At 31.6% G+C, this 26120-nt stretch overlaps 2 protein-coding genes across 2 annotated transcripts; one reads left to right on the top strand and one right to left on the bottom strand.

The window, feature by feature from the left end:
- Window positions 1–2204: 2204 nt before the first annotated feature.
- On the bottom strand, window positions 2205–6614 carry LOC133206269 (dolichol-phosphate mannosyltransferase subunit 1-like). The gene is made up of 9 exons (XM_061342221.1): window positions 6499–6614; window positions 6055–6154; window positions 5582–5615; window positions 5382–5458; window positions 5204–5229; window positions 4952–5047; window positions 3385–3453; window positions 2821–2935; window positions 2205–2565 (listed from the first exon to the last, which is right to left on the bottom strand). Exons 1-9 carry the CDS (start codon window positions 6597–6599, stop codon window positions 2461–2463), a joined length of 723 nt encoding a protein of 240 aa, XP_061198205.1. The 5' UTR covers window positions 6600–6614; the 3' UTR covers window positions 2205–2460.
- A 234-nt stretch (window positions 6615–6848) lies between these two features.
- On the top strand, window positions 6849–26120 carry LOC133206267 (protein FAN-like). Its single transcript, XM_061342219.1, has 32 exons — window positions 6849–6934; window positions 7082–7180; window positions 10135–10213; window positions 10841–10896; window positions 10990–11080; window positions 11352–11465; window positions 12313–12365; window positions 12605–12737; window positions 13793–13864; window positions 15123–15231; window positions 15456–15549; window positions 15643–15725; window positions 15956–16035; window positions 17191–17281; window positions 17464–17527; window positions 17622–17724; window positions 18838–18907; window positions 19318–19449; window positions 19604–19646; window positions 20101–20270; window positions 20583–20703; window positions 20804–20862; window positions 21002–21066; window positions 21453–21520; window positions 21825–21886; window positions 22153–22214; window positions 23082–23138; window positions 23247–23382; window positions 23747–23788; window positions 24172–24274; window positions 24804–24913; window positions 25299–26120. Exons 1-32 carry the CDS (start codon window positions 6897–6899, stop codon window positions 25382–25384), a joined length of 2745 nt encoding a protein of 914 aa, XP_061198203.1. The 5' UTR covers window positions 6849–6896; the 3' UTR covers window positions 25385–26120.

Genomic DNA, 26120 nt, shown 5'->3' with positions numbered 1-26120 from the left:
TTTTTTTTGATCGGAGACACATCATCACTACAACAAATTACTTCAACAAGATTACACAGAAAATCTTTTTTATATTAAATGTCATTGACAATAATGTTAAAGTCTTCATATTGTGTTGAAGACAAAACATACGACCTCCCGCTTACGCGAATAATCACATGCTCTCTGATCGGTTATCACCTCATGAAAAGCGTTAATGATTCTGCTTCAAACTACCCGTGAATTTTCTATCGCTTACAAATCAAAGATCACAAAAATAATATATCCTCAAGGGAAGTTCACATAACTTTAAAAAAAAAGTCATAAACCACCGATCTTTCAACCATTTTATTAGGGGTGCTGGTAAATTGTTTCGAGTCAGATTATTTATTTGTCAGGGACTGAAAAAAAATTTAATACAGGATAAATCGGTCCTTCACATGTTAGTGAAGGACAGGTTATATATTTCAAGATGATTGGGTGACATATTATTATTTATTTTTTTATTCTCTGAAAAAGTTCGACAAGCACAAAAAAGAAAGAAAAGAAAAAAAAGAGGCCCACGAGCCTTAACAATCACCTCAGTATTATGAGTTGTTCAGGCTATTACCACATTGGACCCATCTGGAACTAGCCTAGACTTATATCACATACACGTACATTATACAGTTTGATGAGAACTGTATAAACGTTATCATATTAATGTAGTTTGCCCCTTTTAAATTCAAGGGGAAAGGAAATAAGGTGCAATGTATACTGGCAATAAATTTTAAAATATGACCAAGCTAGATTTTTACGCTAAACATTCCTACGTAAAACTTTGATCTGCAATTGTAGCCCCACCTTAAGACACCCTCTCCCCCACCCCACCCCCGGGCTATGGTTTAACAAATTAGAATCTGCAGTATCTGATTGCATATTAATGTGACTAATAATGACTCTATAAACTCCTACCTAAACGTTTTATCCCCAATATTATGGCTACAACCTACCCATGCAGGAGACCATGATTGGAACAAACTTGATGCTGGCATATTAATATGACTAATAATGGTCCTGTTGTTTTTGAAAAGATTATTTTTCCTATATATTCCCATACAGGGGGCAATAATTTGTACAAACTTGGATCTGCACTACCCAAGAAAGCTTCCATATATGACTAACAATGGCCCTGCTGTTCTTGAGAAGAAATTTTAAAAAGATTTTTCCCAAATATACTTTCATAAAATTTTGATCCCAACTCATGGCCCTAGTCTATTCCAGGGACCATGTTTGGAACAAACTTGAATCTGAACTACCTAAGGATGGTTGCATATAAATTTGACTAATCTGGCCCTGCTATTCTTGGGTAGATCTTTAAAAGATTTTTTTTAGTATATATTCCAGTGTAGAACTTTGATCCCTTATTGTGGCCTCATCTCTATCCCCAGGGGCCATGATTTGAAAAAAAAATTAAATCTGCACTACCTGAGGTTACTTCAGTATTAAAATGACCAATCATGGCCCTGCTGTTCTTGAGAAGATTGTTAAAGATTTTTTCCTACATACATTGTGGCCCCACAGTACCCCTGATTTGAACAAACTTGAATCTACACTATGTCAGGAAGCTTTCATACAAGTTCAACTACCTGACCCAAAGAGACTTTGTGGCAAAATTGATTGAAATTGTACTAGTGGCTCTTGAGAAGTTGAAAATGTGTAAAAGTTTACTCATGACACACAATCGCAGCCAAAAATAGATATCAAAAGGTTACCTGAGTGATTATCTATTTTCAATATTTTCCTGGGCAAATTATTTATTTCAAAAATCTGCCAGCCCCCCCCCCCCCCCCCCACTTAAATCAAATGGTCGCCTGCTTAACCAATCAGAAAGTTTTCTGTAAGTGCAAGTTGTATCAGACTTCTGAGTGTGACACTGGGCAAATTTTAACAACAAAATTTACAGAAGGCGGTCAACATTCTTTGCTTTTGTTTTATATTATATTGATCTATGAAGTCTTCACTTTAAGTTAAAAGAAGAAAAAAATGAATTTAAGAAGCATACAGAAATAGTGAATATTCCATAAAAAATTATGAAATATAGAGGAAATTCAGGTTAGCTAGTATCTAAAATTTATTTTCATTAAATTATTTATCTCAATTTGAAAATGTTACCTGATATGTGGTATATCTTTTTTTGCAAAAAGATGAGGATATACTACTTTTAAATAGAAGTGAGTATAACATGATTAGCAACATAATTTTTAATCCTTAATAATTGTCCAGAAACAAACATAATGACCTTGACCTGACCTTGCTAGTGAAATGATACAATCACTTGTGATATTGTCTTCTTCATTGTGAGAAAATTTCATGAATTTTTAAACACAATTTATATGAAATGAATCCCTCCTAAGTTGGGCCTTGATATTTCATAATAAATACAGAGGAAATATAACAATAACAAATGTATATTCTATAATTTACATATACAACATGCACCTAGGTTGTTGCAAATAGATACATAAGTCCTTTGAGAAACTGAATGATCTCACTTCCTCCAAGTTTTGATTCTCCGTACACTCTGTCAACAAAAGTGATTGGAACCTACAATCAAAACAATTTTCCTTTCATAAATTTAATCTGATTTGCATCAAAAATGGGAAGAACACAATATCAGTAGATCCAAGAGCACTAAAATCTCTCAAAAATAATACATGTACTTTCCTGTAAATAACTTGAATGATAAAAAACAAGAAGGGTTGATATCAAACTATTTTTATAAATTTATTCATCTATATCATTATATATTTCATTTGATTAAATTTAAGAAACTGTGGTTTGAATAAATCTAAAACCGACCTCCCCAATGGTGTATCCAAATTGTCTGGCCCGGATTATCATTTCCATCTGGAACACATAGCCTTTAGAAATACAGGAACTCACTAACTTTTGTAAAACATCTTTTTTGTACAATCTGAAAAAAGTAAGATCCAAATCTAGATTCCTCACATTTTGACATTCACATATTTTTACCCAAAATAATAAAACAATGTTTAATGTATATATACATTACTGCAAAAAAGCTGTCACTTCTCCACATACTGTATAAGTGAAAGGCTCTCAATGTCTGATCAGAATTTTATACTTGTTGTAGACCGACACGACTTATGCAGTTAATGACTGTTTCAATCAATCCATATTCATGGCTTCAAAATGATTATATAATTTTTATTATTTGTCCCATGATTAAGAAACATGAAATAAATACATTTTTGGATCTCATGAATATCTTTGATAGGGGGAAAAAAACTGCAACCTCCCTAGCAAGCTTGCATACACATGCATTACAGATGTGAATGAAATTCTTCATCATCAAACAAATTTATTTAAATAATCTATTAATGTTTGAAGATATACACATACCTAAAACTTCCCGTTAGATCCGAGGCCCCTGGTCTTAGCAACACTTGTGTCAAGTAGTTTGCACCACGACTGTAACAATAAGGATTGTATGGTTATAAATATGTTTACTTTGATAATTATTAACATTCATCATTCCTCTGTTTACCCATATAAAATTTTGCTTTAATGAAAGTAATTTTCTTAAAAAATATAAATCATAATTGAAATGCAAACAATTTCAGCTTCTATACAGTAAAACATGCTTATAACTAAGTGCCAAGGACGGTTAATTGATATTGCTTCATTATAAATGTAATTCATTATACCTGTTAACTCATAATATACATGTACTTTAGAATGAAAATCACTTCTATGTAAGAGTTATAAGCATGTTCACTATAAGCATGATTTACCATATCTTACAGTGCAAAATTTGAATGGAATCACCTGTTTTCTTGACAATTTTTTAAAGTCACTCGGTCAGATTTTTTTATGGTAAAAAAACTTTATCATGGGTATTTTTTGTAAAATAATTCTCGATAAAAAGTCTCAACTTTTGTCTAATTATCTCCTTAAATTCGGTTTCTTTTAAAAGATGTTAATATATAAAATTTTAAAAAGTATTCTTTTGTTAGGTCAGACACAAAATAAAGAAAATAGGAAACTTGCACATAATAAACAAATCACATGATGGAAGTTGAACAAAAACATGGTCATCAAAAATCGCTAACTGACTCCGAGTGTAATAAGAAGAGATCCAAACTGGGAAATAAAAGACAAGAGTTTTTATATACAAAAGGACACAAACAGTGCACTGACTCGAGATGAACTCTTATCAAGAACATAGTACAACATGTCTGACTGTAACTTCATTTGTTTCTCACCTGGACATTTCTATTTATTTTGCTTTTAGAGGTCACATCATTTAAAGAGTCAGCATGTATTTGTTTTGTCAACATGGTTTTGACTGAGGTTTTTTACTTATAAATAACCCATAAAAAAAAACAGTCAAATATGTATTTTTATACATATTCTATGTACTTCTTTTGATAAGAAAAATATGCATCTGAATCTGACCAAGCGACTTAAAGGAATAATAGTCATTAATCCAAATGAGAGTTACCTCTCTTATCAGAGGGACAATGAACCTTAATATTAACATTTACTGATGTTGACAGTGACAACCCTTTAGATCTGATTGTGTGTATAAATTTACTCTATGTGACATCACATGTATTTTGTTAAATATGTGCTGTTCAAGTAGAGCTGGCATGAAAAATATTTCTAATGAAAATATAAGAAATCAGTCTAGGTTTTTGGGGTTTATGGAATCATATACCATTTACATTGGAACACATTGCAGTTCTTGCATAAATAGCTTCATCAATTATACAAGTTACCAAATACTCCAATATTTATAATTATACCTGTTTAAACAGCAAAATTTTTTTTATTTTATTAAATTTAAGTGAACTAAAAATAGGTAAATATCTTCTTAAGTAAAAAGGATATACATGTATATCTTGAAGTTTTATTCCAATGTAACTTTTTTGTTTAATGAATTCCTGTGCTATAATTTTGTCTGTACCTGACAAGTTTCCTCTTGAAGTCCCAGCCAGCCACACCCCCTGACCCAATGTAACGTGTTCCTGAGACCAGGTCATAGTCTCCTTCCTTCTGTTTCCTATTGAAATGATAATCATTTAGGTATTACATGAACTCTATGTTAAACAAAAAAATATGAGATTACCTTTATAAAAAAAATCATATTAAAAGCTGAACAAAATCAAATTTGTGTGTTTTCATTAAATAACAAACAAAAGTACCAGTACAAACTTACTTGATAAATTCTGGGATGAATTTTGGCTGCAAATAGAATGATTCAGAAATCAAATAAATGACAATAAATATCTTTCTTGCATTTTCCCTAACTTTATTTTTCTATGATAATGCCTATGAATTTATAATAAATTTATCATGGCTGCATGTAGTAAAAAATTAATTTCATTAAAACTCACATGATGTGAAAGATCTGCGTCCATTATTATAATAAAATTCCCTGTAGCATGTTTCATTCCATGAATATATGCTGTTCCTACAAAGTAAGAAAGACAAATTTATACAAGAATTCAACAGCAAACTTATTAAAAATTTCTGAAAGATATTGTTCTGCTAGTAAACTTCACAAGAATACAATGATAGCTCATAGAAAACATACCTAGACCAAGCTTTTTCTCCCTGGGGCGCAAGACCTGTTTGAAAGAAAAAATTACTAGATAAATGTACAACCTTTCATCTCAGAATTAAGTGTGTGTGTGTGTGTGGGGGGGGGGGGGGGGGGGGGTTGTTGTAGATTTTTTTCCCTTGGATTTCCCCCAATCTCTTACTTTTCTGCTTACTATGTAACATAAAACAACTTAAATATCAAGCAATGTTGTCATTGGAGAAGAGTGGGGGAAGGGACTCTAAGAAAAAGATCTACTTTGTCTTGTCATTATTTAGACTGCAACAAATATATTTTCTCTTTATGACAAAGTAAAAATATTGTTTTGCATATACAATATTGCTATTTAACTATAATAACTAAAACTTTCTCTAAGACGAATAAAATATTTTGACTTTTCTACAAATTTTATGGATTATTTACAAGTTGTTTAGATATATCATACAACTAAAAAATGGATGACATACAATTTTATCACTTCCATAAATCTTCTGAAGTTGTTTTGCAACCTCTAATGTTTTGTCTGGACTTCCATCATCAATGACAATTATCTCATAATTATAATCACTGTAAATTGGAAAGTATGAAATATATAGTACTCATTAGAAAAATGAAAAACGATCAAAATCTCACATCGAATTATTGTGATGTAGATGAGATTTGATACATAAAATAAAGTATCTATTTTTTCGATACTGTCCAGAATACATGTAAATCACTAACTTGTAAGTCCATAAATTTAATTTCTAAAAGATTGTTACACACGTTTTTTTTCTGTTGATGTCTGTTATTACTTTACACATCGGGTTCGACAAACAATAGTGCAACGTGTTAGTTTTAATGTGAATAACGACAAAAGTTTATATAAACATACATCGATAGATATTTAAGTACTGAATAAGAAGTGATACCTTTCGCTGAAGTATTTAACGAGAAGCCAAATGATGACAGGAAGGTTTTCTCTCTCATTGTAAGTTGGCAGAAGGACCGAGTACTTGTCTTCGTCAGCCATCTTGAAAATGAAGGTGAAGGCCGAGAGGGAGAATACTGTATTTACTATTCTAAATAGCTAATTTAGCCCTTATCGTTAAACTTCGAATCTTTATTTCATTTTTGTTAATTTTTTAATGTTATATCCGAATTAAAATTTACCTACTTCTGAGATTGCATAACATTTGATAATTCTACATAAATGACTTCTCCCAACCTTTAAACCGGAAGTAGGATTCTGTAGTTTCACTTTCGTGTGTGCTTGGAGAGGATGGATTAATCAAAGTTCTAATGGTTGGCAGACATACTCCTTATTACGATGGCATTTATCGAACACGATATAGCTGACCAAGAAAGGTATTCTTTTCAAGTCACCTGAGAATAAAGGAAATAATTGCTTGTTAATATCAATTATGGAAAACTAGTTTAGATTTAGAACAATCATGTCATGTGACCAAAGGTGAAGCATATTTTTCGTGTTTTATTTATATTTTTGTTTTACAGATTCAACTTACTGCTATTAGAGCCAGGGGAAATTTATTTTGAAGATTACAGTGTGACGTATTTTCCTAACGGCACACTGAAAAAAGACAAGGGAAAAAAGTGAGCAGAATCAGTCACTACTGTTGCTTGTAAAGATCAATGAGTGTCTAAATCACATGTTACTTTATTTATTCAAGATTAGTACAATTTTATATTTACATATTTCAATACTTAATTTATCATCCAGGGATCTCTATTGCCTATACTTTGGGGTGCTGAATGACCCCATTCTCAGTGCAAAATTGGTACTATTATACCCAACTGAATGATGTTGTCTCCAGCTTTTGTGAAAGCACAGGGGCATTAAATCTCATTCATCTGTCTGTCAGTCCATCAGTAAGTCTGTCACAGAAACTTTAACCTTGGACAACCATCATAATGAGAAAAAACATGGCTTTCATATTTCACATATGCATTACCTGTGACAAAACCTTCAGAATCTATACTTATAAATTTTGAAAATAAACTCCGAAACGGGTGCACCAGAGTTCTTACTAACTCCTCTATGAAAACACTAGATACAAGATGATGTCCGTAAACTATATTCAGATTTCACTCACATAGTAAATATCATACATTAAATTAAAAGTCTACTTTCATTTTCTATAAACAGCCATGAAATAGCAAAAAAGTGAGTACGGTGGCGGTTCCAGTTGGCGGATCTAAGTTAGTGGCAATTTTTAATGAAACTGACAACAAGCAATCATTTATTTATTTGAATTCATAAAACGTCATCACTGAATTATTCAATCAAAACTTGATTTAAATGATATAAAAGAAATAAGTTGTGATAACCGATTTAAAAGGGAAATATACAAATTATTTTCATCATTCATCAGTCTTAATATTGACAGAAACTTCTAGAAAATCATATAGCATCGAGCTTGATGTTAAAAAGAAAAAACGAGGCAATTACAGCTGTGTGAACATTAAAAAAACCTTTTGTGTGAATGGTCATTGAAATAATGGGAAATCATTGATAACACTATAAATCGCGAATATATTAATATATAGAAAGACTATTAGTAGGTTTTCCTAATAAATTTATCTGTAAAATTTGTATATTCCTCACTGAGAGCATAGTGGCAACGAACCCAAAGTACAATTTGTACTTCATAATAAATTTGCTTATATGAAAAGAGATGGGAGTGTGATGTACATCTACTTCTGCTCCAAAGCTAAATGCAGGATTTTGAACAAAGTATTTCTTCCTGCTATAAGCCTGTAGGCTGTCAGTAGAATCTACAATATATATTATTGGAATTTTTCTGTCAGTAGTGGTATAAATTTAATTCTTGCGTGGGATTTCGTCTAGTATACTGTAATTTTTGACCACATGATCTTGAAGTTGACTTACTTTTCAAAAATTTTTATCATTGGTAATATCTTTTGAGGGAGAGAAGATAGGGCCTTCATATTTCACATGTACATTTCCCAGCTGTGACATCACCTTTCAAGAAGTACTACTGTTTTTGACCTCATGTCCTTGACCTTGAAGTTTGACCTGCTTTCCAATAGTTTTAACATTCGTGTTAACTTCTATTTGAGAGAAAATACATCTTTCATATTTCACATATAAATTGCCTATTATGATAAATGATAAAGTTGAGTGAAAAACACCAAAATATGTTCAAAGAAATAGTACATTATCAGTTAAAATAAATTGATGTCAAAAGATCTTTAATGCAGGAACTTTTTCTGTAGTTTTTTTTTTTTCTTTCAAAACACTTTATTGACTTTACCAAGATAACAATTTATGTTCAAAATCACATTAATTTTTGGCCCATAGTAAGTAAAATATTCCCAAAATTGTCAAAACAGCAAATAAGTTTACAAAATACTGTTTTTATTAGATTTTTGCTGAGAAGCAAAATCTGCATGCATTTGAAACTCATGGAGTAAATACAATTTTGCTAAGAAAAACATATCTGGAGTTCTGTGTTGATTTTTCCAATCTTCCTACAAACTTTGCTAATTTCCCAAATTTGACAGCCCCTATACAAAGAATATGAGAGCCATGTGTATTGTGTATAGGCAGATTTGATAGTTATATTATTTATTAAGCATCTTCATTAATGGGATACTGAGGTAAAAGCGACCTGATGAATCAGTATTTATTGGATTAATAAGGTGTAGCAGGATTAGATAATATCTTGTGTATGTTTTTTAAAAATGCTTATAACCACTCTTAATTGTTGTATATAATAAAAAAACAGAACAGATCATCAAAAGAAAAATGCTCAGCAAATAAACTTTGTTCTTGACAACAAGTATTTTATTAATGTCAAAATGGAATGTACAATTTTGAAGCTTTGTAACAGGAATGTGTCTTTCTATATGACATGATAAAAAAAAGGTACAAATGTTAGATTACAAATCTCCAAACTGTTATCAGGGTTGTCCCCAAGACCCAGGGGCCAGGGAATTTCCCCGCCTATATGACGTAATCCCCCAGTTATTCAGGTATTCCCCCTCACCCCCTCTTATGCGTGAAACCCCAGAACCCCTTCTACTTTTTTAATGCCCCCTGCTATTTCAATTCTTAGGGACAACCCTGTGTTATGTTTTGACCTGTCTATATTTAATTTTGGAGGGAAAACTAGTTTCAGTTGTAATATGCAAATTTTGAAAAAGTAATTAACATGTCTTATATAATTTAAAAGATATATATTTTTATGTAATAAATAATATAAAGCATTCTGCTATGAATACCTATACTAATATACAGTAAAACTTGGTTATAAAGAACTCGCTTACAAGGAAATCTTAGTTATAAGGACTTTTTATGCATTCCAAAGAGGATTTTTCAATATGTTTCTGACACAGATATAAAGAATCTTATAAGGAAGCAAAATATGAGGTCCCAGTGACTTCCTTATAACCGAGTTTTACTGTAGAGATAATTCAGCTATATACATATAGATACTTCATCTTAAAAACATCATCATATGTGTGAAAAGATTCTTCGAGTATTACAGTCTTGATTCTTAAAACAGAACAAAAATTTTTTGTAGGTCACAGAAGGGACATCTTAAAATTTGTTCCAAGTCTGTTGTTTTTGTCCCTAAAGTTATCCAGTTTCCAATACTTAAGGTCAGTGAAAATTGTTAAAAAATGCAAGGTATAGTATAGAACAATATGACAATCTGTCAAAGGAAAATGGGTGATAATATTGAATTGTAACATTGAGAAAATATGGAAAATTTGAAATTACATACAATCCTCTGGTTCCAAGAAATAATTAATGTAGAAGTACAATGCAATACAGAAAATATATGTAAGTATCTGTTTCCTGAGTAAAGGCGTAACTTTCAAGGGGAAAGTTTTAGCAAGAATCATTTCCTGCTTAATTGAAATATAAAAAATCCACTTTTATCATTATTTAATTTTGTATTGTTGTATCCAAATTTGACATGCCATAAGAAATCATCCTCTATAAATACCCATGTTTGATAGATATTAAAGATTATGTCAGACTTGTAATAAAATAAAAATTTAATTATAAGGTCCAACATCTATATATGTATGCCAAATGTATGCTCATGCACATTTGCAAGCACTACACTGTATTTATTTATTCATTCATTTAATCATTTATTATAATCTGTATATTTTATTTATTTACTTGATATTTTATTTATTTATTATTATTATTGTTGTTGTTGTCACTGTTGTTGTTATTATTATCATCATTCAAAATCATTATTGATATCATTACAGCTTCCATTGAAAAATGTCACATCAATTGAAGAATGGTCTGGAGACTTATTTTCCAGGTAAAACTAAATATTAATAAAAACTACACTGATATAATTCACATTTATTACATTTGACTGTATTAAAAAAAATTATTTGTTTGATTTATATAGGCTTGAAAAAGATAAAATTATAAAGATAACGTCTAACCGAGCCGTGAAAATGAAGGAAAACAACATTATTGGACCATATTCATTTTTCAAGGTATGCAGATCTTTTCAAAGTGTTAGTGTCCAATAAAATATTGCAGATAAAAAAAATTATTTGTAAATATCTTTATTTAATTATGAAATGAGTGTTGTTTTCTAATTAATTGACACTCTTTATTATTGATGTGACTTTGAGATATATAAAGGAGAGATGACTAGCATGGATTCAGTGGTCATACATGTATTGTATGACTAGGGGGAACAGTGTAGGTAGATTTTTTTTTAAGAATAGCTTTCAGAATTAGCTTGATTTATGTTTGTTTTAGGAAGCATCAGATTACACTTTCCAGCTGGACTATGCCTCTGTTGATGATTGTCTGCCACAAATCTGTCAGCTTCACCGCGCCTCCACACTGCCTCCAGGGGAACAAACTGCAATGGTAACGATAAACAGAAAATGTTTAGGAACAGTTTTTAGCTCATCTGAGCAGAAGGTTCAAAATTTGTCTGTTATCTGTCGTAAACTTTTCACAATGTCATCGTCTTCTTCAGAACCACTGGCCCAATTTCAACCAAAATTGCCACAAAGAATCCTTAGGTGAAGGGGATTTAAGTTTGTTCAAATGAAGGGCAAATATGCCATACATTGTAGTTCAAGAAGAGAAAATTAAGAATTATGAAAAATTGAATGGCATCTCTCAAATATCTTCTCAAGAACCACATGGCCCAAAAAGTTTGAACTTTTAAACATGTGAAAGCTTCATTTAATAGTGTAGATTCAAGTTTGTTGAAATCATGTCCCATGGGGATAGGGTGGGGCCACAAAAGACAATCAAAGTTTTACCTGGGAATACATAAGAAAAAAAAAACTTTAAAAAATTTCTTCTCAAAACAAGTGGGCCACAAAATTTGAAATTTATTGAAAGCTTCTTTAAATAGTGTAGATTCAAGTTTTTTGAAATCATGACCCCCTATGTGTAGTGTGGGGCCACAATGGGCAATGTGGAAGCATTCTCAGGTAGTGTAGATTCAAGTTTGTTCAAATCATGAGCCCCAGGGGTAGGATGGGACCACAATTGGCAATCAAAATTTAAACATTGGAAGAAATAGAATAAAGATCTGCTGATAAAAAACAGCAAGTTCGTAGATTCTTATGTTTAGTGTTGTGGCCCTTGGGCCTCTTGTTTAAGGAAGCTAAAGCTGCTGTTGTAAGATATAATTTATATTTTTGAAGCATTTGGGCACAGAAAGATGTTTTCCATAAGTACACATTTCATGCTTTTGTAGATAAATGCCATAGTCTTATCAAGGCAATCCAGATGCAAATTCAATACAAGCTGGTAAGATTTTAGAATTATCCCAAATTCTCTGAATATATGAATTCCATTTCACTTGTTTTTTCACAAGGAAAAGTTCTTTTGATTTCAAATATTCTTTAAGTAATTTTTCTTGACTTTGATATTTAAAAAATGAACATGTTAATTTACATTCCTTCCATCAATAAAAATGTAGGAGTTAGTGAACAAAAAAAGGAATTTGTCTCAAAGTTTTTAACTAACCATTTTCATTGCTTTTATAGGCTGGAAGATCTGTATGAGAAGATTCAGTTTCAAACTCAGGGTGACAGAATTCTTCCTTTGGTCACAAACCCTGGACGAATCATGCTGACTTGTAAAAGATTGTACTTCCAACCCTTCAACAATATAGAAAAGGTTTTTTCTTGATTTTTTCTTGATTAAGGAGGTTCAATCTTGAGCTTTTGTGAACATTTTTGTCTGGACTTTTATTTTTAAAATTCTACATTATATTTTAGTTCTTACAATAAATTTGCATTCTACAATGCCAATTAAACTATAATCAATTAAAAACCCATGATTAAATTACATTACATGTAAGAGAGGAGCTATATTTTGTGGCTTGGGGTTTATTGGAAGAAAATGATCAATCTATCTCTTTGAAGTATTTACAATACTGTTAAGTTTGGATTTCAATTTTTCCATGCAGACTGCACACTGTGTTATCTTGTGCAGTGAAATGTTTTATGCTAGTCCCAAAATTATAAATCAAATTAACTGTTATGAATTCTGTCATCATATTGTGACAAATATAGCAAATATATTGTGAAAGTTCAGAAAAATAGACCCAATTTTAGCTTTAAATTTATACTTTTTTTTGGTACATTGTAATAACTAAAGAAAATTACATCATAGACCCCCACTTTTAAATAAATTTTCTTTTTTGCATATACAAGATTACTTTGACCATTCTACTTAAATTAAGTAAAAGTTAAGACTTTAAAATAATTCTAATACTTTTAAATTTTTAATGCCAGAAAAATGACATTTTGTGAATGCAAAAAGGTCAAATAATTGATTATGCAAAGTATTAAATTTTATTTCTTTTTTCTTTGTCACAATTTTTTGTGTGTCTATTGAAGATAGAATGAGACTGAATATGGTCCCATGATATATTTGGATAAAAGATATTGGAGGAAAAACTTTAAAAAAGTGATTTGCACTATTTCAGTGCAAAAAGGTCATATTAAATGCACTGTAAAACTAAAAAATGTGTATTTACCCCCATATTTTGTATTGATTTTTAATTAAGTTTTATGTGTAGATACTTAAAATATACTTGACAACAAATTCTTAAGACTTTTGATAGCAGGATCCAACCACAATTCACATTGAGAATGTATCTGTACAATCAGAAGTATCATGTCCTAGAGGTCTAAAGTCTGTATTAGGAATTTCACCTAATTTTTTAGGTTCCTGTGATTAAGATAAGATTAAAAGACATATCCAGGGTCATTAAAAGAAGATTTCTACTACGTCATGTCGTAAGTACATATGTTAACTGAAAAAAAAATGATGTTCATACAGAAAGTCTGCAAATTTTATCTGAATTCTGCCTACCATACTGCAAAGTCTCACTTAAAGTACAGATACTTTATATGCTTATTTATTAAAATTAATTGAGATAGATATTGTACAAAGAACTCCTGGTTGTAATGACTGTTTAAAAAATGACTCAGTGGCTTACCATAATATTTAGCTCACCTGAGCCATAGGTTCAAGTAAGCTTTTCTGATCAAAGGGTGTCAGGCATTCATCTGTTGTGTGTGTCATCTGCCATATTATCTGCTATTTGTAAACTTTCACATTTCAACTCTTTCTCCAGAACCAATGGACCAATTTCAAGTGAACTTGCCACAAAGCATCCCTTGGTGAAGAGAATTCGAGTTTTTTTTTCAACTGAAAGCCATGCCTTTACTTAAGGGGAGAAAATTAAGAATTGATGAAAATTTGGTGACATCTTTTAAAAAATCTCTTCTGAAGAACAGCAGGGCTGGAAAACATTAAACTTATTTGAAAGCATCTGGACATAGTGTTGATTAAAATTTGTGCAAATCATGGCCCCCAGGGTTAAGATGAAGCCACACTAGGGGATCAAAGTTTTACATAGAATAAATACAGGGTAGTTAAACAGTTTTTTTTTTAAATCTTCTCAAGAACACTAGGACCATGAATAATGATACATGTATTAATATACTGGAAAAATGTTTAAAAATCTTCTTCTCAAGAACAACAGGGCCTTGTTTAATGATACTTAAAATATGCAACTATTCTCAGGTGGTGAAGATTCAAGTTTGTTTCACATGATGACCCCCGGGAGGTAGGATATGAGGCCACAATAGGGATCAAATTTTTACATAGGAGTATATAGCAAAAATCATTAAAAATGTTTTGAAGAACAGCAGGGCCATGATTAGTGATACTATCTGGTAATATGCAAGGATTCTCAGGGAGTGCAATTTAAAGTTTGTTCAATTCATGGCCCCTGGGGATAGGATGGAGCCACAGTAAGGGAATCAAAGTTTTACATGGGAATATAAAGGGGAAAACATATTTAGCCATCTCTTATTCACATGAATTTCCTAGCAATCTCAAGAATATAGAGGGAAAAACTTTTAAAAAGCAGGATCAATGTGACTCAGTTGAGCATTGTGGTGCAGGGGCCTCTTGTTCAATGCATGCAATATACAGTAAACCCTGTAATTTGGATAATGTTGATAATTTGTACATTCTGTATTCTAGGGAATAGAGATATTTTGTAAAGAAGGAACTGCCTGCTCACATATTTATCTGAGCCTGCAATCAGCAAATGACAGAAATGAACTTTATGATACAATACTTAAACAGGAAGGCAAGTTTACATGTTTATCATGGTTTTCAATACATATGTATAAGAAACTGTTGTATTATGAATATGTTTGCAATTTTATGGAACAATGTAAATACTAACTATGATACACAAAAACTGGAATTTTTGAATTTATGTAAATCTTTAAAAGATTTCGATTTTATTAATACTTATGTGGTAGAATTGTTTATTTTCTTCAGTTGATGATTTTAACATTATGTTTATAGAGCTGCAACTAGAGGAAACATCTCAAGATGACATGATGATAAAATGGCAGAGTAAAAACCTGTCTAATTATGACTACCTGATGTATCTGAACAGGTATGGAACACTTGTTTTTTACTGTGTACATTTGTCATAATTTGATGCCAGTACAGTACTCAGTTTGTAATCTTTTTTTATTGTGCCTTCCAGCCAATCGGACAGAAGTTTCTGTGATCTAACGCAGTACCCTGTCATGCCCTGGGTCATCACAGATTTTACTTCTCCAACCCTGGGTAAATCTTATTACTTATGATTATGAAAAGAATGTATAGAAAAAAAAACATAACTCTACAAATAATTACAAAGGACGACAATGAAACCATACATTTCACTGTGCATTACTTGATTGCTTGTTTCATTGATAAAATTTAAGAGGTAAGACTGTTTGAATATCATTTGGTTTTGAATGTAGAAAAAAAAATTTAAAGAATCTCTTTTGATATACTGGTGGTGTTTTTTCTAGATTTAGAAGATGAGAAAATTTACAGAGACCTGAGGAAGCCCATAGGAGCACTTAATGAGGAGAGGATCCAAAAAATGAGGGTATGGCTATTTATTATACCCCCGTTCCGAAGGAGAGGGGGGTATACTGTTTTACCATTGTGTGTCTGTCTGTCTGTGTGTCCGTGTGTCTGTCCGTAACAAATTTTGGTTGCAGTTTTCTCAGCAATTACACATCGCTGATGCTTGAAATTTTAACACACTCTTTGTTTAGGCATGTCATATGGTGGGATTAATTTTTATGAGAATCCAATGTCAACTTCCTGTTTATCCGTGCATCTGTCCGTACCATACATAACAAATTTTGGTCACAGTTTTCTCAGCAATTACTCATTGCTGATGCTTGAAATTTTAACACGCTCTTTGTTTAGGCATGCCATATGGTGGGATCCAATTTTTGTGAGAATCTGATGTCAACTTCCTGTTTATCCGTGCACCTGTCTGTACCATACATAACAAATTTTGGTCACAGTTTTCTCAGCAATTACTCATTGCTGATGCTTGAAATTTCAACACGCTCTTTGTTTAGGCATGCCATATGGTGGGATCCATTTTTGTGAGAATCTAATGTCAACTTCCTGTTTATCCGTGCATCTGTCCGTACCATACATAACAAATTTTGGTCACAGTTTTCTCAGCAATTACTCATTGCTGATGCTTGAAATTTCAACACGCTCTTTGTTTAGGCATGCCATATGGTGGGATCCATTTTTGTGAGAATCTAATGTCAACTTCCTGTTTATCCGTGCATCTGTCCGTACCATACATAACAAATTTTGGTCACAGTTTTCTCAGCAACTTTTCATCGTAGATGCTAGAAATTTTAACACACACTTTGTTTAGGCATGCCATATGGTGGGATTTATTTTTGTATGAATCTGATGTCAACTTCCTGTTTATCCATGGGTCTGTCCGTACCATACATTACAAATTTTGGTTGCAGATTTCTCAGCAACTACTTATTGCAGATGTTTGAAAGTTTAGCAGACTCATTGTTTTAGGCATGCCATATGGTGGGATTCATTTTTGTATGAATCTGATGTCAACTTCTTGTTTTTCCCTGTGTCTGTCCAAAAATGAACTTGTGTATTCATATCATTAGTGAGCATTGGCTCACAGACTTCTTGTTTTATATGATGTAATGTTCCCTATCAATCAGTGTTATTAGGTATATTTAACCATGACTGATTGTTTTAGGAGAGATATCGAGAAATGCCAGATCCTAAATTCCTGTATGGATCTCACTACTCAACCCCTGGTTATGTTCTGTTCTATTTGGCAAGAATAGGTAATTATACATATTGCAGATAAAATGAATAATTGTAAAAATATTGAAATTCAGTCAAAGTAATTGTATTTCAATTTTCAAGGTTTTTTCCCATATATATATTCATGTATATGAAATTTTATTTATGTAAAGGCTTAAGTATAAAATTACATTTGTAAAGGATGAAATTTCTTTATTTTTAGCTCCAGAGTATGTGCTGTGCTTGCAGAATGGAAAATTTGACAAGCCTGACAGAATGTTTAATAGGTAAGTAGAAGCAGAATCGTGTGATTGATATTTTGACTCACTCTGTTTTGTTTAGTTTTCATTCAGGATGATGACATGATATGAATTATTTCAGTCTTGATGACACCTGGGGTAATTGTCTAGAAGGGGCCGCTGACTTCAAGGAATTGATTCCAGAGTTTTTTGATGGGAATGGAGAATTTCTTCTCAATAAAGGGGTAAAAAAATGTGCATAAATTTTTACATTAATTTTATGTTTATGTGTAGATGAAACATAAAACATTTGAGACTACATGTGTCAGTTTAAATACCTGTAGTCATTAAATATCCTTAAGTTCATCAATGCGCAGCAATGTTAAGGCTTCCCGAAGCTTTAAATGCGTTCAAAGCATAACACTGCATCGCAAGGTCAGTTTTGATTTTTATTTGTAAGTTATGTACTTACATGTAAGTACGGCCAATTTATATAAAGAGTTCTCTTAGCTATATAAAAACATATTTGTTATGATATCATATGACTTCTTTGATCATGTTATGGTCATTTATGAATTTGAAGTGTTTCACATTTATCGCTTTGGCGCAGCTGATTAACACAATTATTATTAACTTTTTGTCACATAATTAAATAAACTCGTCGCATCCTTGTGAACCTAAAATGTGCTTGGGAAAAGTTATGCTATTACTCTGGTACAAAATATTTCACAATAAATTCAACCTACCCACAAATTTGAGGGTATTTTCCACTCAATATTGTCATCTGTATTAAAACAAAGCCATCACAACATTTTCCCAAGCAAGATTCATTTAGAGGAGAAAATCCTCTTACAGATTTCCACATATTATAAATTCTACCTCTATCCACGGGTATAAAAAAGGGTAAATGTCAAATGTATATTTTTCGTGCATATTTTGAACACGCTGACTTTTAAATAAGAGTAATAAAGCAAAGCTATCTAAAATATTTGGATATATGATTTAAAAAAAAGATTAAAACATGTTTATTTTACACTAGCTTTCTGACACTTTATATGCAGATTGAAATAAGGTGTAAAGTTATGACACTCTCCCCATCATAACAGTTCAAGTTTGCAGTGACTTGACGTCATACATTTGTAGTTCAGAGACTTGAAGGCACAGAGTACACTGCGATATTCTCTGGGAAGCCTTAATGTACCTGCATGGTACATGTATATGTTTATAAGAAATTCTGCAAAAGCATTATTTTATTCTTATTTTGAGTACGAAATTTTTAGTATAGGAATCCATATTTGTGTACAAGTACAGTACATGTTTATTTTTAGCTTAATAAGAAGGTCTTTTGTTATTTCTAGGTCAGTAACTTTGGTATAAGACAAGATGGTCGACCAGTTGGTGATGTAGAACTTCCACCTTGGGCAAAAGGTCTGATTTATCACATGACTAAAGCCTTTTTTATAGGGATGTAAACTTAAATTGGTTATGTGTAACAGTTAAGAAAAACGGCTAGAAAAGGGGGGGGGGATACATTATAGATCTGTAAAAGGATTGATTTGTAAAATTATGTGAATGCAAAATTCTTGTGAATTCAATCATTAATTTCATACAAAGTTTATATGACTTTGAATATGCAGTCAAATCTCATTATCTCGAACTCAAATGAATTGAGATAGAACTTTGAGATGCCCAAGGATTTGAGATATTGAAAGTAAGATGACTAAAGAAAATAGTGATTGGGACTTTCAGATCACTTCAATATATGCATGGTATTCTATATAATCAGTGTTAAAGATACTCAAGTTCAGCTGTTCTTGTATCTATCTTTCTAACTTTAGACTACCATGATTTTATTGACAAAATGAGAGCAGCCCTAGAGAGTGACTATGCCTCAGAACATATACATCACTGGATAGATCTTATATTTGGATACAAACAGAGAGGAAAAGAGGCAGAAAAAGCTGATAATGGTATGATGGAACAATACAGTCAATAAATTTTAATGAAACTGTTTACTACAACTTACAGTGTAATTTTTGGTAGATTTGCATCAAGAGAAGTCATTTTGAAATAAACTTTTTCCAAAATTAGATATACCATACATGCTTTTTATTTTTGTTTCAGTTTTCTATTACATGACATATGAAGGAGCAGTGGATTTGGACAAGTATGTCATTTAATATGATATAGATTACCAAGTTTTTTCTCTCTCTCTAAAATTTGCAAGAAAAATAAAACTGTAAATTTTGTCTCTATGTATTAACAAGGGAAAGAACTGCTAATTGCAGGGGACCTACAGATGTCTATTTGAATATTCTAAATATAATTTTTTTTTATTTAGAAGAAAAATCATTAGCATATAAGCAAAAATTTATATGAATTTTATATGAGTGAATAAGCAGAAGATGAACCTTATAAGAACTACAAACTAAAATTCCAAATTATATTATGAAAGCATCCTCTTGCAGTGTACTTCAAGTGTCAGTTCAGTAGTGTCCTAAAAAGGATGGGATGAGGCCACAATAAATGGCTGAATTCATACATTGAGGTGTCTTATGAATACTGCTGCATGACACTCAGGTGATTGTTAAGACCCATAATCCTTAAAATTGTTTAATTAGAATTGAGGACCCAAATGAAAGAGCCAGAATAGAGATCCAGATTATGGAGTTTGGTCAGACTCCCCATCAGCTGTTTGAAAAACCACACCCTCCCCGATTCACGAGAGATGGAATTAGACATCACAGTTCCACCACAGCATCGTGTAGTTCACAGGAGAATGAACTTCAAGGTAAAGTCTTGGTGTAAGACAGTAGTATTTTTCAAGGTGTTAGTCTTTTGATGCTGATTTCAATTTAACTTGTTTAATACAAGTGAAGGAAATTTGAGAAATTTTGAGAGAAGGATAAGATACGTGTATAATAATTTAAGAATTTCTGTGCTGATAAACAATTACAATGAATATATCTTTAAAAGTTGTGGTTGTGTGTGTGGTGAAGGGGGAGGGGTACTTTTATTTGGTAGGAAAGCACCAGTATTATTTTTTAATGAATGATGATTGAATTTCTTGTCTGTGGCTGATTTTTTTTTTTATATTTATCAGTGAAGGAGGCTGAATCTATTCAATCTTCCGAGTCTGGTGTAGTCAGTTCTGTACAGAGTTGTCTTTCTTTAGAGGATATATCAGCACTTCAAATTACTCATCAATACTCACTTCATAAAAGGTAATTCACTTTTTTTTAAATATGCATTTCAAATAATGTAAAGTATATTTAGTAATGTTATAAGAAAATTTGATTTTAAAATATCTTTTTTTTTTTTAAGTTGTATCACTGCTATGCAGCTGACCGAGGATGGATGTAATATATTTTCAGTTTCACAAGGTACCATAAGCTGTTAAATTATGACTATGATTCTGTGAGAAATGTGAATTTATAATTTAACTACAGATGTATTTGTAAATGTGATAAAAAGATTAAATGTTATTTTTGTGTATGAAAATTTTGCATTTTTCCCCTTTAGATACAACACTGAAAATGTATTCACTGGAGGACCAGAGGCAGCTTAGCTTTAATGTGTCAAATATGGTATGAGTAATCTGTGTGGATTTCTGTATGTCAATGCATAGTTTTGATGCATTCAAGATCATCTTAGCTCTGTAGCTTTATGTAGAGCTTAAAAGGGCTGCTATGTAGAGATAACAAGCGTTAATTCACACAGTGTGCTCGATAGACTTATAATATATCTCGCATAGCAGCTAAGTAGTAGCTACAATCTTGAATGCAGGCCCATGTAATTATCATCTGTGCACATATGTACTGCTAAAAAAAAAAGAAAAAGAAAATAGCAGCATAAATTTCACATGTAGCTTAAGCAGGACTGACTCTATAAGCCTTTTAATAATTGAATGTTCTTATTGAAATGCCTAGATCTATATAGTGTTAGGAAAGATGAATTTTCATTTTTTTTTCAGGCATTATCTTCATGTATAGTAATGCCAGATAACAGAACAATTGTTGTTGGATCTTGGGATAACTTTGTGTAAGATAAAATTTTGAGTAAATTATCATTTTAAATTAAAATTATTTATCAAGGAAGGAGATCATTCATCTTTCAATTTCATCAAACTTATCCTTAAAAACATGAGTTTCAAATATGCAATAACATATTATATGATCTAAGAATCTCTATATATTTTGCTTGAATCATTGTGTTCTAGTTATGCATGGTAAACAAGAAATTTGATTTCGCAAAAATTTATGAATTTTCATTGTTTTATATATCAGTATTTCAATACCTGCATCTTATAGTTAAATACCTTAGAATGTTATACTCTTGTGTTTAGATACTTCTACAGTGTAGAGTTTGGACGTACTCTGGACACTCTAAAAGCACATGATGATGCAGGTTAACACTGATCTATTTATAGATATACTATTTATACATTCCAGGTTAAAAAAATATAAACAAAATTATCACTTCCTAATCTGTATACATATTTTATAATGTGATCACACTTGTACACCGTTATTATTTTATCTTCTTTGAAGTTATGTAATTAAACATGTAACATTTCCTCTTAGATTTTTGTTTTCTGATTAAATGTCTTTATATCTTCTGTTTTGAAAGCAAATGCAGCAAAATGTTTAAACATTCTTTGTTATGTTTTCCAGTTTCTTCTGTTGTTTGGAAGAATAACTTTCTTATCACAGCATCTTGGGACTCAACTGCAAAGGTGATTATAATATTAAGGATGAAAATTGAAGTAGTTGATTTGAAATACTTGAGAGGAGGAGAAAGAAAGAGAGGGAATGAAAAATCCAATAATAAGTATGGGTAAAATCATTTAAATCTCACACTAATGACTGAGGAGTCATTGTTTAGTGTGAAGATAATATCCACAATGCTAAACAGCATGTAAATTAAAGCACATATTTTGGTGGGATGAAATTTTCTTGGTTTGAGGAATAAATAAGGGTTTGTTGGGAATTGATTTCATGGATGAAGAACTGTTGAGTAGTAATATATGTAAAAAATTTCATTTCATGGTGGACATAAATTCGTGGGTTTCTTCATACTGCAAAAGCAATGAAAATTAAACTCCCATGAAAATAAGTGATTTCCCAGTATATTAGAATAGAATAGTAAGTGTTAGACATTTCAGCAGATTGACAGGATGCTTTAGTGGGAAAAAGTGGACCTTTTAGAGGAAAAGAACAAAGTTCACTTAGTGTCATGTTTGGCCCTGTGGATTTCTGAAAAATCAAAACTGCTCAGTTTTAGTTGAAAATACATTAAATTCTCTTGGACCCTTGGTGACTGCATATTTATTTAAAATGATACAATTTTCTTCCTAACTGATTTTTCTTCTTCTAAAATGTCCTATAATTCTTCCGCTAAAATGTCCATTCACACCTTTTGCAATTCTGCTAAAATGTCCGCCACCCAGAATACTAGCAAGTTCCACTGAGACAGGCTTGAATACATTTCCAGCTTAGAGCCCCCTCCACCAGTTGTAGTGAAACCAACAGGATGGAAAAAGGGAAATGAAAGCAAATTATATATATGTATATGTACATGTTTCTGTTTTTGATTTCCACAGGTATGGCAGTTTGATCCCCCAAGTGAACCACACAATTTTAATGCAGCTGTTTTTGTAGTAAGTAGCCTTGTTTTTGTTTATACCTTAAATTTTTTTTTCACAAATCTTCAGTTCTCCACTTTTCTATGACATCAATTTATTTCATGATTTTTTTTTTCTTTTCAGGGACAGCTGGATCATGATTCTGGAGTTTCTTGCCAAGACATAGATGAAACTGGTTCTCTTCTTGCGACAGGAACTGAAGAAGGACATGTTCTAATTTGGGACATCAAATCGCTGCATCCTATTGCAGAGATGGAAGGTAGAGTTCTTAGAAGTTGTTTGATTCCTCATCATTTTCTGCATGCCTAAAAACTAATTACTGTAGAACACTTTTTATTCGCAAGAACTTTATTTTTGTGTAATTATGCAAGACTGCGTGCTTGCGAAAATTTAATTCTCCCGTATGTTTGTAATACAGAAGATTATAAAGAATATAACTAGTGTTCATGGAAATTATGTCTCGCTTATGAAAATCAAATGGCCATCTCTTGAAATTAAAGTGTCGCATAAATTTGGTGATCTACAGTATGTTCCTTGGAGTAAAGTTTTGAAAATTCTATTTTACAACAAGTTATTTTGTTTTCGGCTGAGTATAATTTTTTTTATTTCTTTCTCTTTCTTAGAAGTTCATAGTGGCACAGTCAATTCACTTGCATTTACTTTTGGTAAGTTTTATGGAAAATAAGCCTTGAAGTCCTTCAATTACTTCTCTTGTCTGTCCAACTACAATTATCAAGTAGATGTTATAGAGTTTAAGAGACATGTTTATCTATCACAATTATTTTCGTGCTAGGAAGAGAATTTCCTAACTTTTCAAAGAATAGACATGGATACAGTAAAAGACTCTTATAGCGAACACGCTTATAATGAATTGACACTTTAAGTGAAGTGATTTTCATTCCCATTGGCTATAAAGTATATTGTGAACTTTATGGATATAACGAATTACGTTTATAACAAACCAAAATCATCCATCCCTGGCACTTCATTATAAGCATGGTTAATTGTATTCATACCATGGGAAGCATTGTACTTTTCCTATTTACAGATAGCAGAAGACTAATTTCCTGTGGAGCAGACTCGGTGTTGAAGATCCTAGATGTGGAGACACAGACAGAAGTCTTTGTCAAGAATTTAGGACATCAAATTCTGTAAGGAATACCATACCTGTATCATACTCTATTATATTTTCTTATGTCAGGTAATTATTCAGAGGTGAATTATATCTTTGATTTTATTTCTGGAAAGTGATTTCTTGCACAAAATCTTGTTTACATGAAGCTCAAATGCCAGTAGAAAACATGAAAGAGAGTCATACTTTATTCATAATTCATCAGTGTAAACCAAAAAGTACTATTTACAGTTGAAATTTGGTATCTCGAACACCGATATCTTGAATAACATGGATATTTAGAAGTGAATTGGAAGTCCCAACAACTTATTCTTTAATTATTTACCCTTGATATCTCAAGGCCTTGGATATCTCAAAGTTTTATCTCTAGCCCAATGAGTTCAAGATAAGGAGGTTTGACTTAACATGTATATATATAGTTTTGAATTACATTCTGGTACTGCAGGATACTGAACCCTTCTTCAATGTGCTACATATTTTTAGGTACAGGTAAGTGATTTGTATATGTAATTATTTTTTATCAATATCACATATCTTTTTTTCCATAGTTGTTTGGCCTGTTTTGAAAGTTTGATACTATGTGGAACAGAGAATGGAGAACTAGAAATTTGGGACATTGAGAAAGCCAGTGTATTGTCAGCAATTAAAGGCCATAATGGTAGGATGATGTTCACTTTAAAGCAATATGTACTCAAAATTACCAATAAATAACAATCTCTCTATAAAGACTGTTATTTCTGTAAGTTAACATTGAAAATGGAAGATCATGGGTCCTAGAACAATAGGCTCCATTGTACAAAAAATGAGGTCAGCTCCTAGGTGGCCTGTTATACTACAGACACTCCAAGCTGCATTTTATCAAGATGCTTTGAAAATGCTAAAACCCCACCACATAGAGGAATAATGTCCCAGTTAAGAAATGGTATAATCTGGCTTTTTGTTGAGATGAAGAGAAATGCATCTATAGCATACCAGTAGTTAAAAACAAAGTGATGTAATAAACATTTTATTTCACTAAAATATTCACAATGTTTGTCCTGTAGAACCAGTCACTTGTATTGAAGTTGGGAGAAAGTGTGTGTTAACGGGGGACAAAGGAGGAGGTATCTGTGTGTGGAAACCTGGCTGACTCAAAGAATGTTTAAAATGTTACAACATCATGTGCATAAAAAGTAGACCAATGTTTTTAACAACATTGAAAATGTAACAAATTTATTGTAATTTACAGTATATTTTTATAGTTGTATTATATTATGTGTTGCAACCAAAAGACATGCAAGAAGGATAAACAAAACCTTAAATTAGATCAATTGTCAATAAAGTATTGATTAGGTGTCAGTTGTTGAACTGTACAATCCACTGGGAATAAATATGAAGATGATGTAAAAAGAAACTATATATATATATCTCCAAGGAGAGAGGTAGCTACATGTACATGTATTTTAAGTTTTCATGTTTTGTTTATATTATTTATTGCAATGTGTTGGGGAAATGTTGCATATCTGTGCATGCATTTGTATGAACATTGATCAATTTTAATGAATATTCAAATTGTTATAGAAATATTTACTTTTTGTTATCTGTTTAAATGATACTTTTGATTCTTTTCCTTATTTAAGGAAGTCTAGTCTGAGATCTAAAATATTGTTGGCCATAAGATCTACAACTTTTGCTCTTCATCTGTTGTTCATAAAGTGTAGAGTCTTTTCAAACTGATAATTGTTTTCCATAATATGTATGTTATGTAGTTGTATGATTAGAAATATATGAGCATGCACATTCCATAAATGTTCTACTGTTTGAAAAAATTTAGTTACAACCAAGGCCAAACAATTTTTGATGAATAAATCATTTATTCCTCTATA

This window comes from Saccostrea echinata, unplaced genomic scaffold, assembly GCF_033153115.1.
Source record: "Saccostrea echinata isolate AGI-Se365-2 ecotype Australia unplaced genomic scaffold, CSIRO_AGI_Sech_v1 ptg000054l, whole genome shotgun sequence".
NCBI lineage: Eukaryota > Metazoa > Mollusca > Bivalvia > Ostreida > Ostreidae > Saccostrea > Saccostrea echinata.
This window is presented reverse-complemented; position numbering and strand designations above follow the sequence as displayed.